The sequence below is a fragment of the Engraulis encrasicolus genome, unplaced genomic scaffold, assembly GCF_034702125.1.
Source record: "Engraulis encrasicolus isolate BLACKSEA-1 unplaced genomic scaffold, IST_EnEncr_1.0 scaffold_35_np1212, whole genome shotgun sequence".
NCBI lineage: Eukaryota > Metazoa > Chordata > Actinopteri > Clupeiformes > Engraulidae > Engraulis > Engraulis encrasicolus.
In genome coordinates, this window is record NW_026945654.1 from 441,856 (window position 1) to 458,044 (window position 16,189).

The window sequence follows — 16,189 nt, forward strand, 5'->3', positions numbered from 1 at the left end:
CTAACCCCACATTGCTCCAGGGACTGTAACCAATACCCTGTACCAAGGCATCTAACCCCACACTGCTCCAGGGACTGTAACCAATATCCTGTACCAAGGCACTTAACCACTTACTTCTCCAGGGACTGTAACCAATACCCTGTACCAAGGCACCTAACCACTTACTGCTCCAGGGGCTGTAACCAATACCCTGTACCAAGACACCTAACCCCACACTGCTCCAGGGACTGTAACCAATACCCTGTACCAAGACACCTAACCCCACACTGCTCCAGGGACAGTAACCAATACCCTGTACCAAGGCACCTAACCCCACACTGCTCCAGGGACTGTAACCAATACCCTGTACCAAGGCACCTAACCCCACACTGCTCCAGGGGCTGTACCCAATACCCTGTACCAAAATAACTGAGTCGCTTTGGATAAAAAGCATCAGCTAAGTGTTAGTAGAGAGTGGGTGCGAGAGAAAGACAGTGTGTGTATTTCTCCAGCCTGTTCTCACGTGTGTGTGTGTGTGTGTCTCTCTTGTGTGTGTGTGTGTGTGTGTGTGTGTGTGTGTGTGTGTGTGTGTGTGTCCCGTGTGTGTGTGTGTGTGTGTGTGTGTGTGTGTGTGTGTGTGTCTCCCGTGTGTGTGTGTGTGTGTGTGTGTGTGTGTGTGTGCAGGTCTGGTAAAGGATGCCGCGCGGCCCGCCTACTGGGTGCCGGATCAGGAGACGTCGTCGTGTTCCGGGTGTCGTCGCGGGTTCTCGGCGCGGCGCTCCAGGCATCACTGCCGTGCGTGCGGACAGTGTGTGTGTGACGAGTGTTCCGCAGCGCGACGCCCTGTTCCCTCCAGGGGGTGGCACCACCCGGTCAGAGTCTGCAGCACCTGCGGCGAGAAGCCCAACGACCTATAACACACACACACACACACACAGGAGACACACACGCACACACCATCCGGTCAGAGTCTGCAGCGCCTGCGGACAGAAGCCCAACGACCTGTAACACACACACACACACACACACACACACACACACACACACACAGGAGACACACACACACACACACACACACAGGAGACACACACACACACACACACACACACACACACACACGAGACACACACACACACTATCCCGTCAGAGTCTGCAGCGCCTGCAGCCAGAAGCCCAACGACCCATAACACACACACACACACACACACACACACAGGCTCTGCAACGAGAGGCCCAACGACCTCTGACCCTGACACTTGACGTTGACCTTTGAACCCGCAGCCTAAGCCTTACATGGGGGTGTGGTGCTGTGCGGTGCGGCACTCTCTGAGGGGGTCAACCTTTAGCAGAACTACTGTTGGGACTGCATACCTTGGACATTGGCACTGCGCCCGACACACACACACACGCACACACACACACACACACACTTCTAGCTAGTGTGAGTATCTGTATGCTGGGAAGCTGACGATGGGTAAAGGGGCCAGTTGTCCCGGGCCCTGGGAGACAGGGGCCCCATTCTCATTAGGTCATCCTCATTGTATTGTATGTATTTGGTGGTGGGCCCCTTTAGATTACTTTTTCCTGGGCCCAGCCATAGCTGTCACCGGCCCTGTGTGTGTGTCATATTGTGTTCTGTTATGCATATGATTTGGTGTGAGTGGGGTGTGTGCATCTTATGAGTGGGACACTTGTTATGTTGTGTGTACGTGTGTTCAAATACTACCGCCAAAAGAAAGAAAAAAAAATCCTGCAGCTATATTTTTATTTTTCGTTACAAGTTAGTGTGCTGCGTAGTTGAGTAAGATGACATACTGTAAATGACACACACACACACACACACACACACACACACCTCCAGTGCTTTATATTTAGTGATGTCATCATGTAGAGATGTTGTCATGCTGTCACATGTTAGACGGTGCTGTGTCATACACACACACACACACACACACACACACACACATTCATATACACATAATTATTGTGTGTACTTGCCGATACTGAGTACCGATACCGATGCTTTTAACACCAACATTCAATGAAAATAAATGCACAGCCTTGTTTTTTCATAGCCTCGCGCACCATCCTACGTACTTCCGCCAAGACACTTGGCTCCGCACTACGTCTGGTACCTGTCCTCTGTGGAGCGATGTTGACCGGTAGGATTTTCGCCCGTGTTCTGACAAACGGTCCTACATTGTAATTTTATCCTACGGTAGGATGTTCTGTCAGACATGTCGGTCCTACATCGCCATAGATAGACATCAGACATGTTTGTTCAACAACTTATAAGTTAAATCCTGATTTTTCCGTAAATGTCCTTCCTGCTTCCTGCAATCACGTCAGATCAAACAAAGTCCAGACCATGAATACGAAATGGAAATGGTAGTATTATGGGATGGTCAGGACCAGGCTAGTTTTTTTCAACCTGTGATATTTTTACTCTCCATTTCCATGTAGATTTAAATGTTAGTAAATGTATGAGGTGGCAGTTTTTCCCATGCTGCTTTCAAGTCAACAGAACGTGACGAGATGTTGAGTTGTTTCGTGTAATAGCAGTATCGTTCCTGGTATCGGCAAGTGCTTGATGAGTACGGTTATTAAAATTATTATTATTATTAGCATTATTATTATTCAAGATTCAAGATTCTTTTTAATGGTCCCGAAGGAAATTTGTCTGTGACATACATAGCTACCCCATACACACAACATTAATACTCATGACGCCAAAAAACAATGTACATGTAATTATTATTATTATTATTGTACATGTTAATCTTATTATTATTATGAGTATTATTCTTATTCATCTCTCATCAGGTGTAAGCAGCGTCATGTGTGGTACTGTAATGTTTTATTTTACTAGTATTGCTTTTTGTTTATTGTTTTGTTTTATTGTTTTATTTTATTTGACTTCATATCTTGTTACTATAAAAGGGGAAAAAAGTGATATCAGAAGCCAAGGCTTTCTCCCTTGATGATGTCTGAAGACGCAGCTAACGTTAGCCAGCAAACACACACACACACACACACACACACACACACGTGTACTCACACACACACACGTGTACACACACACACACACACACACACACACACACACACACACACACACACACACACACACACAAAAACTGTCAGCACCCGGAAATCTGTTGCCTTTCCCCTGTGTGTGTGTGTGTGTGACAACAGTTTGTGGTCCATACTCACACCTGTGATTAAGCGTGTGTGTGCGTGATAAAAAGCGTGTGTGTGATACTCTGCACTAGAATGCAATGCATGATGGGAAACTGAGACAACATGTGACGTGTGTATGTAATCAGATGTGTGTTGTTTGACAACATGTGTATGTAAAAATGATGTGTATTGTTTGACAATGTGTGTATTTAAAGGCCAACTTCCGATAAAACACAGTTTTACTCACTCCTTTTGAAAATCTTACGGTCACCCCGAGTTAAAGGGTTTTTAGTTGTTTATTTCCAAAATTCATGCAGCCCATTCACTAATGTTACCTTTTTCATGAATACTTACCACCACCATCAAATTCAAAGTGTTCATTATGACTGGAAAAAATGCACTTTTCATACATGAAAAGGAGGATCTTATCCATGGTCCGCCATTTTGAATTTCCAAAAATAGCCATTTTTAGCTGCAAAAATGACTGAAGTTGGACCATACTAGAAAATATTTGTTTATTACTTAGTAAACGTTCATGTAGAGATCAAATTTGGCAATAAGCAGCCCAGTTTCAATGAGCAGTATAATAGTTGCAGTACCTTTTTTGACCATTTCCTGCACAGTGTCCCTGTAAACTCACATGCAAGGCTCTGATAGCGGTGCGTCACCTCGTCTGGCTGTGTTTCCCGGTGTTTCCCAATTAACATAAACAATGCAGAGAAACGAGCGAATCACGAAAGCCTTTCTGTGTTGCGTCACATCGAAAGAAGGCGTTGCCCACAAAGGTTTATGTCGACCCCTTTTTCTAAAAACATGTAGAGTAATTTTTTCGGCTTGTTTTCAAAGCCAGCAACGCCTGTTGGCCCGAAACCTGGCTTAGCTTAGCTATCAGCTGGTTGCTACTCTCAGATACATACAGAGCAAAAAGCCTCATACATACAGCCGTCCCACTCTGGTCGGTTCATGCCTACAGTTCGCCTAGGGGTCGCTGTCGAAAGAGCACAGCCCTGAATGGAGCCTGCACGCCTCCGTTGGCGCCCCATATAGTGCAGTACCACCCGGGGAAGTGGAGACTCTAACCTTAGATGATCTCTCTGAAGAGCAGGAGGAGGGAGCCAATCAGACGGGTATAATACACAAAAAATCCGGAAGACCCTCTCGTTTCTCCACAAGCCACCTTGCTAGCTTGCAAAAAACGGCTTGAAACAAAGCAACCAGAACGTTTTTTAAAACAGGACCAACGCGTAACACATTCAGTAACAATGTGGAACAACAATATTAATCAAAACGGCAATATTAATGAAATGACGTTGAGAGAACATCTTTAAAAACGATGTGTAATATTTGTGTGGAATCCTGTTTGCGTTTCTGTTCTCCCTGATTAAGTTTCCCCAGCTGCCATCCTGCTGGAGCCTCAACAGCTTCATGGGGGACTATTCTACATCCACCCTCCTGTTTGCAATATTAGGAAATGACATTAGAGTTGAGCTTTTGAGAGATATTGAAGTACAAGTCTGTTGTCTGACGATCATCAGGAGGCCACAAGGAGGCAAGTGAGCAAGGTGGGAATAGGGTAGTCATGGGTAAGAAGCGTTCAGGGCGTCAGACTTATGGGGCACCTAAGTCACGCCCTTCTACTTCCGATCCGTGGGGCTGGAGCTCTCAAAATTTTGAATGAGAGTTAATGGAGCGAGTCAAGCTAAATCCTCATCCCGTTTGGCATGTGCTCCTGATTTCACATATGATGACAGTGAATTTGAAAGGTTTGGATTTGCGTCGTAAGACCACTCATTTTCGACACGCAAGAAACGTTATTTTAGCTTTTGTGCAAAACTGTGTTAGAGACTACACGTGCGCCTCGCATATCTGACGTGAACCGAGGCACAGCCAACCCTACCGCTGCACCGCGGCTTTAAGTGGCTGCACGTCGGACATGCGACGTCTGTTGTGTAGTCCAAATAATTACATATTTTTGCACACACACAACTCAAAAATCTCTTCCCAAGTGAAGTCAACAAGCACACCATTGGTTGTTATTAATTCTGAGGCACAGCATATGTGTGATCGACAGGGAAATGCGAGGTGGGTCGGAAAATAGCTTTGATCAGTCCATTACAGCCCAGTCAAAAGGTTTTGCGTTCCCAGCCCCACAAGCCGCCCGGAAGGGGTGGAGACTTAGGTGCCCCATAGCCAGAGGTTGCCGGCTCGACTCTCGACCCACCAGGTCAGAACCACCTCCTCCTCCTCCTCCTCTTCCTCATCCTCCTCCTCATCCTCCTCCTCATCCTCCTCCTCTTCCTCATCCTCCTCCTCATCCTCCTCCTCTTCCTCCTCCTCCTCCTCCTCATCCTCCCTTCTTCACCTCCCCTCCTCTCCTCTCTTCTCCTCTCCTTCCCCTTCTTCTACTCTCCTCCTCTCCTCCCCATCCTCCTCTTCCTCCTCCTCCTCTTCCTCCTCTTCCTCCTCCTCCTCCTCCCTTCTCCACCTCTCCTTCCCCTTCTTCTCCTCTCCTCCTCCTCCTCTTCCTCCTCCTCCTCATCCTCCTCTCCTCCCCTCTCTTCTCTTCTCTTCTCCTCTGCTCTCCTCCCCCTCCTCTCCTCTCCTCTCCTCTCCTCTCCTCTCCTCTCTCCCCTCCCCTCTTCTCCTCTCCTCTCCTCTCCTCTCCTCTCCTCTCCTCTCCTCTCCTCTCCTCTCTCCTCTCCTCTCCTCTCCTTCTTCCTCTCCTTCTTCCTCTCCCTCACTTCCTCCGGCATCCATCCCTCTGTCATCACGGAGATGCCCCAGAGGCGGGCCAGACGCGTTGGCGTGGCAACTGGTACCCGGTCCGGCTCTTTACTCCACACCTCCTCAGTCACTACACAGAGACCCTGCAGGACCCACCACAGCTGTGTGTGTGTGTGTGTGTGTCTACGTACGTATGCGTGTTAAATGTGTGCTCAGTGTCCACAGAGAATAAAGAGTAAGAGAGGAGCGCTGTGTTTTGGCCTTTTATAAACCACAACACTACTGAAGATGAACCACATGGAGTAGGCATGATACAATTAATGACGACGATATGAATTAATATTTTAAATAATATATCTAATCTAATATCTAAATAATATATATATATATATTTAGGCCTAAATCACCAAACTCTGAGTCTGTGTTCCCAGACGGGTGAAATTCTCTTCCTGAACTCTAGGTGGCGGTGTGCAGTCTGCTGCTTTGTTCTCTCTCTCTGTGGGCTGGCCGCTGGCCGGGGAACAATGAGGTGGCTTTTGATAACAGTTGACTTTAGTGCCGGTGTGCATTGATATCCCATTACATCTCCCGCTGAGGCAACGATGGATAGCAGATACATGTGGTTGTGCAAATATTGCCCTGAGCTGTGATCAATAGTTTTGATATCCATCGCTGGTTTGACAAGCTGTTGATGGTAAAGTCACAGTCTTCTCCAAGAAAGAGATAACTTATTCGGCTGTGCCGAGACGTGCGTGCCCCCGCCGGCTTGCTTTGTGTTGTATCGGAATACTGTACATGGAGAGAAACCCTTTAAAAATGCTTTTGACAGTTTGTCTATAAAGTCACGCCTACATTAGCAAATGCCGCTCTCCCATTGGCCAGAGATTTCACGCCGCGAGCCGATTGGCTGTCAGCTCGTAGGTTTCCCCCAGAACTGCTAGACGCTGATCTTGCGTTACAGTGTAGCAAAATGGCGGCTGTCATTCAGAATCCACTAAAAGCGTAAGTAATTTGTCAAATTACTTAATTTTCATGATCCGTGTTCAGTGCATTGTCATGCGAAGGCATCCGGCGAGGTAGACACGGGATGCATTGGAAATGACGCATTTAGCTGCCGTTGCTATCTTAGAATGTTCTGGTTGCATGATCATCTCCTAGTCTCCCGAAATGTAGCCGCTTATCGCTACTTATAACTCGATATCTGACTACCTAACATTCAAATAAGCTCTACGGCTGTAAAAGATGTTACAGCAGCACACGATACAGGAACGGCAAAGCCACAAGCAGGGCTACCAATCTAGCTAGTTAGCCTAGTTGTCTGGTCGCCGTGGCGTTCGCTAATTTGAAATTTATGACTTCGTGAAAGTGTTGAATGCCCTCGATGTGTTTCTAGCTGCACGGCTCTAGTTCTACTTCGAAGTTGGTGGAAACGCGTCTCATGTCGTTCGCCGAAAAGATCCGCGTTTGCAATTCATGGCAGCTCGCAAACATTCGGCACACAGCGTTGAAAAACGACAGAGCCGAGCAGCAGACCCGGATATTTTAATCAGGCGCTGTGCTGTGCTGTGCGATGCCGATGCATGGCAATCTATTAGCTAATTACCAAGTGTGCTGGAACCCATAATGGCGTAGGTGTCTACACCGGTAGAATAGCTGAAGACAGACAGACAGACAGACAGGCGGGCTGACGTTTCCAGAATATGTATAAAGTTTTGCACTGGTTGTCCACCCAACTTTGCCACATAAAAGTAAGTCCACCGGGGTCGTGTTTTGAGTGTGGTCTTGTGTTCTGGGTCCGGAGTGTGTCAGCTTCGTGTAGTAGTTCTACCCTGTGCTACATTTCACTGCCCGGAATAAACACGCATGACAGGACAGCACAGCAGCGGGCTGCTGGCGACTCTGCCCCGTGCTCCTCTGACTGCTGCAAGACCACAAACTTGGGAGCTCCGAAGTAAGAGCCTCGTGCATTGTCAACAACGTGTGTACGCGCCTGTCTGTCTGTCTGTCTATGCCACGCAGGCTGTGTGTGTGTGTGTGGAGCAAGGTGTTCTCTGGCCACGCTTATCGGGTTTGCGTGAAAGAATGTTGTTTTGAGGGCGGCAGTGCAGGCTGTGTGTGTGTGTGTGTGTGTGTGTGTGTGTGTGTGTGTGTGTGTGTGTGTGTGTGTTGTCTTGAGGGCGGCAGTGCAGTCTGTGTGTGTGTGTGTTGTTGTTGTTGTTTTGAGGGCGGGTGTGTGTGTGTGTGTGTGTGTGTGTGTGTGTGTGTGTGTGTGTGTGTGTGTGTGTGTGTGTGTGTGTGTTGTTCGAAGGGCGGCTGTGTGTGTGTTGTTTTGAGGGCGGCAGGCTGTGTGTGTGTGTGAGTGTGTGTGTGTTGTTGTTTTTAGGGCGGCAGTGTATGCTGTGTGCGTGAGTGTGTGTGTGTTGTTGTTTTGAGGGCGGCAGTGCATGTCCGAGTCTGCTGACATGTAGGCCATGTGATGGCGTGATGATGTCATCCGCACAGTGATGATAAGAGCGTTTGGTTGGTCATTAGAAGATATTGATAAATCGGAGTGATACCACACAAGCCTAAGCCGCCAATAGTACTGTGCTGCTTCACCTGCTCTCTCTACACCTGTCACCGGCTCGTGTTTCAGGGAGAGAGAGCGGGAGTTTCTCCATTCCAGCTGGCCTGTTTGGGTCAGGACCGAGTATTCAATGAAAGTGCTCCATGACATGGAATGCCAAGTTTGGGAATCCTCTGTGCTCCGCGCCCCAACTCAGCTAGCACTGTCTTGCGCTTCTCTCCTCTCCTCTCTCCTCTCCTCTCCTCTCCTCTACTCTACTCTACTCTACTCTACTCTCCTCTCTTTTCTTCTCTCCTCTCCTCTCCTCTCTCCTCTCTTCTCTCTTCTCTCCTCTTCTCTTCTCTTCTCTTCTCTTCTCTTCTCTTCTCTTCTCTTCTCTTCTCTTCTCTTCTCTTCTCTTCTCTTCTCTTCTCTTCTCTCCCCAACTCAGCTAGCATTGTCTTGCTCCTCTGACATTCTTTGGTGGAATCTTAGCTCTGATCACACACACACACACACACACACACACACACACACACACACACACACACACACACACACACACACACACACACACACACACACACACACAGGATCTCTGTCTGGATTGCAGTGTGGACCTCAGAGTGTGTCCTTACCAAGATGGCCGATAAGCTGGCCCATCACGTCACAACCCTCACCTTACCAAGATGGCCGATAAGCTGGCCCATCACGTCACAACCCTCACCTTACCAAGATGGCCGATAAGCTGGCCCATCACGTCACAACCCTCACTGGAGGCAGCAGCAGACCTTTTGGAAAGCAGGGCACCTTATCTAGAAGTATTGTGTGTGTGTGTGTGTCTGTGTGTGTGTGTGTGTGTGTAGGTGTAGGTGTAGGGGGCAACGGGTAAATTCACACACACACACACACACACACACATAGGCATGCAGTGGTGCAGTGAGTGTGTCATCCATGCGTGGGTCATCTGGGCTGTCATCAGTACCAGCTCTGTGTGTGTGTGTGTGTGTGTCAGGTGTGGGTGGGGTATAGCTGTGTGTGTGCGTGCGTGTGTGTGTGTGTGTGTGTGTGGGTGGGATATAGCTGTGTGTGTGTGAGCTTGGGATTGTACGGCTGGGCCTGCATAGTATGGTAGCATGCTTGGCCCTGTGTGTGTGTGTGTGTGTGTGTGTGTGTGTGTGTGTGGTGTGTGTGTGTGTGTGTGTGTGTGTGTGTGTGTGTGTGTGTGTGTGGTAGCATGCTTGGCTGTGTGTGTGTGTGGGTGGTAACGTGTGTGCGTGTGTGTGGTAGCATGCTTGGCTGTGTGTGTGTGTGTGGGTGGTAGCGTGTGTGCGTGTGTGTGGTAGCATGCTTGGCTGTGTGTGTGTGTGTGGGTGGTAGCGTGTGTATGTGTGTATGTGTGTGTGTGTGTGTGTGTGTGTGTGTGTGTGTGTGGTAGCATGCTTGACTGTGTGTGTGTGTGTGTGTGTGTGTGTGTGTGTGTGTGTGTGTGTGTGTGTGTGTGTGGTAGCATGCTTGGCTGTGTGTGTGTGTGTGGGTGGTAACGTGTGTGCGTGTGTGTGGTAGCATGCTTGGCTGTGTGTGTGTGTGTGGGTGGTAGCGTGTGTATGTGTGTATGTATGGAAGCATGCTTGACTGTGTATTAGGGCTGGGCGATATGGGCAAAAAAAGTTATCTCGATAATTTTTTTAATTTTCACGATAACGATAATTTGACGATAATTTCCAAAAAGGTAGTAGGTAGTAGTGCTGCATTTGTGTTTTAACTGGGGAGGGACAGAGAGTTGGGAAAAAAATGCTGTGCTGAAGAGCTTTCACTTTTTGTAATACTTCATCACTTGTCATGAAAACATATCCATGTAAAAAAAAATGTTTTATGATTGCTAATGATTCTGTTAGAGGACAGTCATTTTTGACTGGAAACAGTGCATTTGTAGATAGGAAGCAGCACAGACCTGTATTAACCTAACTAGGGCAGCTGCAAATTGCATGTGTTGGATTTCACACATTGTAATTTAACTCACTGCGCGAGTCTAACTTAACATTACTTGTCCACCTAAGCAGTTATGATATCTATACATGCAGGTGGGTGTTTGAGTAGTGAGTAACAGCCAATCTAGTTGTAGAGAACAACATTGCTTAGCTTAGTTCGCTAACTAGCATGCTAACGCGATTTCTCAGACCTATTTCTCTTCCTAACTATTTGGCTTTCCATAATCACAGACAGTTGCTGATTAAAGCACATAGTTCCAAAACGCCCTCAGCATCATGCAATGGCTGGTTTAATGGTTGAATTCCTCATGTAAATCCACCATTTGGATAACAGCAACTCTCCTTCACTGCCCAGCAGCAGCAGCGCTGCACGAGTGACCCGTCTGCCAAAACGCTGCAGCCCGCCCCCCTCAGCACTGTCTGCTCATTGGTTCACAGACTTATTCTCCAGTTCTCCAAACAACATTACTATTGGCTCAAAGGCTTGGCTGTCGTCGCTGTTTGGGGGAGTTCTGTCACCGCGCTTTGTTGAGTTTAGCGACTTCATAAAAATATCTCGATATTGCAAAATTACTCATCGTCAAAACAACATTCACGATAACTTCGCAGACGATATGTATCGCCCACCCTTACTGTGTGTGTGTGTGTGTGTGTGTGTGTGTGTGTGTGTGGGGGGGGGGTAGCATGCTTGCCTGTGTGTGTGGTAGCATGCTTGACTGTGTGTATGTGTGTATGTATGGAAGCATGCTTGACTGTGTGTGTGTGGTAGCATGCTTGACTGTGTGTGTGTGTGTGTGGTAGCATGCTTGACTGTGTGTGTGTGTGTGATAGCATGCTTGACTGTGTGTGTGTGTGTGTGTGTGGTAGCATGCTTGACTGCTTGTGTGTGTGTGTGGTAGCATGGTTGGCTAGCTGGTGTTGTACACAGACAAGAGTGAGGGGCACAGACACACTGAAGGCAGTAGCGTGTTAGTACGACACACTGAAGACAGTAGAGTGTTAGTACGACACACTGAAGGCAGTAGAGTGTTAGTACGACACACTGAAGACAGTAGCGTGTTAGTACGACACACTGAAGGCAGTAGCGTGTTAGTACGACACACTGAAGACAGTAGCGTGTTAGTACGACACACTGAAGACAGTAGAGTGTTAGTACGACATGTGCACTGAAGACAGTAGCGTGTTAGTACGACATACAGACACTGAAGACAGTAGCGTGTTAGTACGACATGTGCACTGAAGGCAGTAGAGTGTTAGTGCGACATACAGACACTGAAGACAGTAGCGTGTTAGTACGACATGTGCACTGAAGACAGTAGCGTGTTAGTACGACACACTGAAGGCAGTAGCGTGTTAGTACGACATACACACTGAAGGCAGTAGCGTGTTAGTACGACACACTGAAGGCAGTAGAGTCTTAGTACGACATACAGACACTGAAGGCAGTAGCGTGTTAGTACGACATGTGCACTGAAGACAGTAGCGTGTTAGTATGACACATTGAAGACAGTAGCGTGTTAGTACGACATGTGCACTGAAGACAGTAGCGTGTTAGTACGACACACTGAAGACAGTAACGTGTTAGTACGACATGTGCACTGAAGACAGTAGCGTGTTAGTACGACACACTGAAGACAGTAGCGTGTTAGTACGACACACTGAAGGCAGTAGCGTGTTAGTACGACATACAGACACTGAAGACAGTAGAGTGTTAGTACAACACACTGAAGACAGTAACGTGTTAGTATGACACATTGAAGACAGTAGCGTGTTAGTACGACACCCTGAAGACAGTAGCGTGTTAGTACGACATTGAAGACAGTAGCGTGTTAGTACGACATTGAAGACAGTAGCGTGTTAGTACGACACCCTGAAGACAGTAGCGTGTTAGTACGACATGTGCATTGAAGACAGTAGCGTGTTAGTACGACATGTGCATTGAAGACAGTAGCGTGTTAGTACGACATGTGCACTGAAGACAGTAGCGTGTTAGTACGACACACTGAAGGCAGTAGCGTGTTAGTACGACACACTGAAGACAGTAGAGTGTTAGTACGACACACTGAAGGCAGTAGAGTGTTAGTACGACACACTGAAGACAGTAGCGTGTTAGTACGACACATTGAAGACAGTAGAGTGTTAGTACAACACACTGAAGACAGTAACGTGTTAGTATGACACATTGAAGACAGTAGCGTGTTAGTACGACACCCTGAAGACAGTAGCGTGTTAGTACGACATGTGCATTGAAGACAGTAGCGTGTTAGTACGACATGTGCGGACACACTGAAGGCAGTAGCGTGTTAGTACGACACCCTGAAGACAGTAGCGTGTTAGTACGACATGTGCATTGAAGACAGTAGCGTGTTAGTACGACATGTGCATTGAAGACAGTAGCGTGTTAGTACGACATGTGCACTGAAGACAGTAGCGTGTTAGTACGACACACTGAAGACAGTAACGTGTTAGTACGACATGTGCAGACACACTGAAGGCAGTAGAGTGTTAGTACGACACCCTGAAGACAGTAGCGTGTTAGTACGACATGTGCATTGAAGACAGTAGCGTGTTAGTACGACATGTGCATTGAAGACAGTAGCGTGTTAGTACGACATGTGCATTGAAGACAGTAGCGTGTTAGTACGACATGTGCATTGAAGACAGTAGCGTGTTAGTACGACATGTGCATTGAAGACAGTAGCGTGTTAGTACGACATGTGCACTGAAGACAGTAGCGTGTTAGTACGACACACTGAAGACAGTAACGTGTTAGTACGACACACTGAAGACAGTAGAGTGTTAGTACGACACACTGAAGGCAGTAGAGTGTTAGTACGACACACTGAAGACAGTAGCGTGTTAGTACGACATGTGCACTGAAGGCAGTAGAGTGTTAGTACGACATGTGCATTGAAGGCAGTAGAGTGTTAGTACGACATACAGACACACTGAAGGCAGTAGCGTGTTAGTACGACATGTGCACTGAAGGCAGTAGCGTGTTAGTACGACATGTGCGGACACACTGAAGACAGTAGCGTGTTAGTACGACATGTGCAGACACACTGAAGGCAGTAGAGTGTTAGTACGACATGTGCATTGAAGACAGTAGAGTGTTAGTACAACACACTGAAGGCAGTAGCGTGTTAGTACGACACACTGAAGGCAGTAGCGTGTTAGTACGACACACTGAAGACAGTAGAGTGTTAGTACGACACACTGAAGGCAGTAGAGTGTTAGTACGACATGTGCATTGAAGACAGTAGAGTGTTAGTACAACACACTGAAGACAGTAACGTGTTAGTATGACACATTGAAGACAGTAGCGTGTTAGTACGACATGTGCACTGAAGACAGTAGCGTGTTAGTACGACACACTGAAGACAGTAACGTGTTAGTACGACATGTGCACTGAAGACAGTAGCGTGTTAGTACGACATGTGCATTGAAGACAGTAGCGTGTTAGTACAACATGTGCGGACACACTGAAGGCAGTAGCGTGTTAGTACGACATATGCACTGAAGACAGTACAGTGTTTCCCACAGAATTTTTGGAAACTATGGGGGCAGCCGGGGGGGGGTCTTTTCACGGGCCTTTTTTTTGGGGGGGGGGGGGGGGGGGGGGGGGGGGTATTCACTAAATGCAAAATGGCAAAGCAATGAGTACAGTATGACATTGGCGCATGGAGAAACTATAGGCCTACGCCTAGACTACATTTCAGCCATTTATATTTTGAGAAATAAGGCTGCATAATACACATGCAGGGGTCTATGTAATGAAAAAAATAATAAAACAAAATAGGAGCAGAGATAATAATTTAAGATTGCTGTGCAATTGTTAACACATAAACAAAAAGGGTCTAAGAGGGTAGGCTATGCCTTTTCCCCACACACACATAGGCGTACACATTCTACATGAGGGGTGCTGGTCACAGGGCCAGTTTTTCAAAATTCCTCCCATTAAAAGGGCTGAACAACATATTACACATTTATGTCTATATTCACATTCATTACACATTAATTTCTATATGCAGCCCGATGTCTCCTCTGCCTTGTCAATGAAGGCCTGTCACCTAACTCATTACAACTGTAAAACGAAGCCTGGGGAGTGTTAGTAAACTCATCCCAACTGTCCCTTCTCGGAAGGTTTTTTTTTTTTATTGCTCCCAAACCCAAGTTAACTACAACAACTTGACAAGGCTTTTGATCCCTCTCTCTTTCAAGCACTTGTGGTTTCCTCTATAGGATGTATTTACTCCAGGAGGAAAATGCGATGGAAATCGTAATTGAAATCGCTTTTAACAAACACGGAAATCGTAAAAAAAAAAAAAAAATTTTTTTTTTTTTTTACATTTTCGGAAACTATGGCGGCCAAATTTAAACTATGGCGGGCCGCCATAGTTTCCTCAATGTATGGGAAACACTGCAGTAGCGTGTTAGTACGACATGTGCGGACACACTGAAGACAGTAGCGTGTTAGTACGACATACTGAAGACAGTAGCGTGTTATTACGACATGTGCACTGACGACAGTAGAGTGTTAGTACGACACACTGAAGACAGTAGCGTGTTATTACGACATGTGCACTGACGACAGTAGAGTGTTAGTACGACACACTGAAGGCAGTAGCGTGTTAGTACGACATGTGCACTGATGACAGTAGAGTGTTAGTACGACACACTGAAGGCAGTAGCGTGTTAGTACGACGTGCACTGAAGGCAGTAGCGTGTTAGTACGACATGTGCACTGAAGGCAGTAGAGTGTTAGTACGACATTTGTGGACACACTGAGGACAGTAGAGTGTTAGTACGACATGTGCACTGAAGACAGTAGCGTGTTAGTACGACATGTGCATTGAAGACAGTAGCGTGTTAGTACGACACTGAAGACAGTAGAGTGTTATTACGACATACAGACACTGAAGGCAGTAGCGTGTTAGTACGACATGTGCACTGAAGGCAGTAGAGTGTTAGTACGACATGTGCATTGAAGACAGTAGAGTGTTAGTACAACACACTGAAGACAGTAGCGTGTTAGTACGACACACTGAAGACAGTAGCGTGTTAGTACGACATGTGCAGACACACTGAAGGCAGTAGAGTGTTAGTACGACACACTGAAGACAGTAGCGTGTTAGTACGACATGTGCACTGAAGGCAGTAGCGTGTTAGTACGACACACTGAAGACAGTAGCGTGTTAGTACGACATGTGCACTGAAGACAGTAGCGTGTTAGTACGACACACTGAAGGCAGTAGCGTGTTAGTACGACGTGCACTGAAGGCAGTAGCGTGTTAGTACGACATGTGCACTGAAGGCAGTAGAGTGTTAGTACGACATTTGTGGACACACTGAGGACAGTAGAGTGTTAGTACGACATGTGCACTGAAGACAGTAGCGTGTTAGTACGACATGTGCATTGAAGACAGTAGCGTGTTAGTACGACACTGAAGACAGTAGAGTGTTATTACGACATACAGACACTGAAGGCAGTAGAGTGTTAGTACGACATGTGCATTGAAGACAGTAGAGTGTTAGTACAACACACTGAAGACAGTAACGTGTTAGTATGACACATTGAAGACAGTAGCGTGTTAGTACGACACACTGAAGACAGTAGCATGTTAGTACGACATGTGCATTGAAGACAGTAGCGTGTTAGTACAACATGTGCGGACACACTGAAGGCAGTAGCGTGTTAGTACGACACACTGAAGACAGTAGCGTGTTAGTACGACATGTGCAGACACACTGAAGGCAGTAGAGTGTTAGT

The 16,189-nt window shown here is 46.9% G+C and overlaps 2 protein-coding genes across 3 annotated transcripts in view; both read left to right on the forward strand.

Annotated features, from left to right (window-relative positions):
* LOC134443691 (zinc finger FYVE domain-containing protein 1-like) overlaps positions 1 to 910 on the forward strand; it is a 27,214-nt gene extending 26,304 nt beyond the window's left edge. For both annotated transcript variants that reach the window (XM_063193335.1, XM_063193334.1), the window contains one exon: positions 664 to 910. In XM_063193335.1, the coding sequence (XP_063049405.1) occupies positions 664 to 896 (233 nt within the window). In that variant the 3' untranslated portion in view covers positions 897 to 910. The remainder of the gene's footprint in view (positions 1 to 663) is intronic.
* A 5,825-nt stretch (positions 911 to 6,735) lies between these two features.
* Positions 6,736 to 16,189, forward strand: part of LOC134443707 (zinc finger protein DPF3-like) — a 78,660-nt gene continuing 69,206 nt past the window's right edge. The window contains exon 1 of the mRNA XM_063193345.1: positions 6,736 to 6,885. Within this exon, the coding sequence (XP_063049415.1) occupies positions 6,854 to 6,885 (32 nt within the window). The 5' untranslated portion in view covers positions 6,736 to 6,853. The remainder of the gene's footprint in view (positions 6,886 to 16,189) is intronic.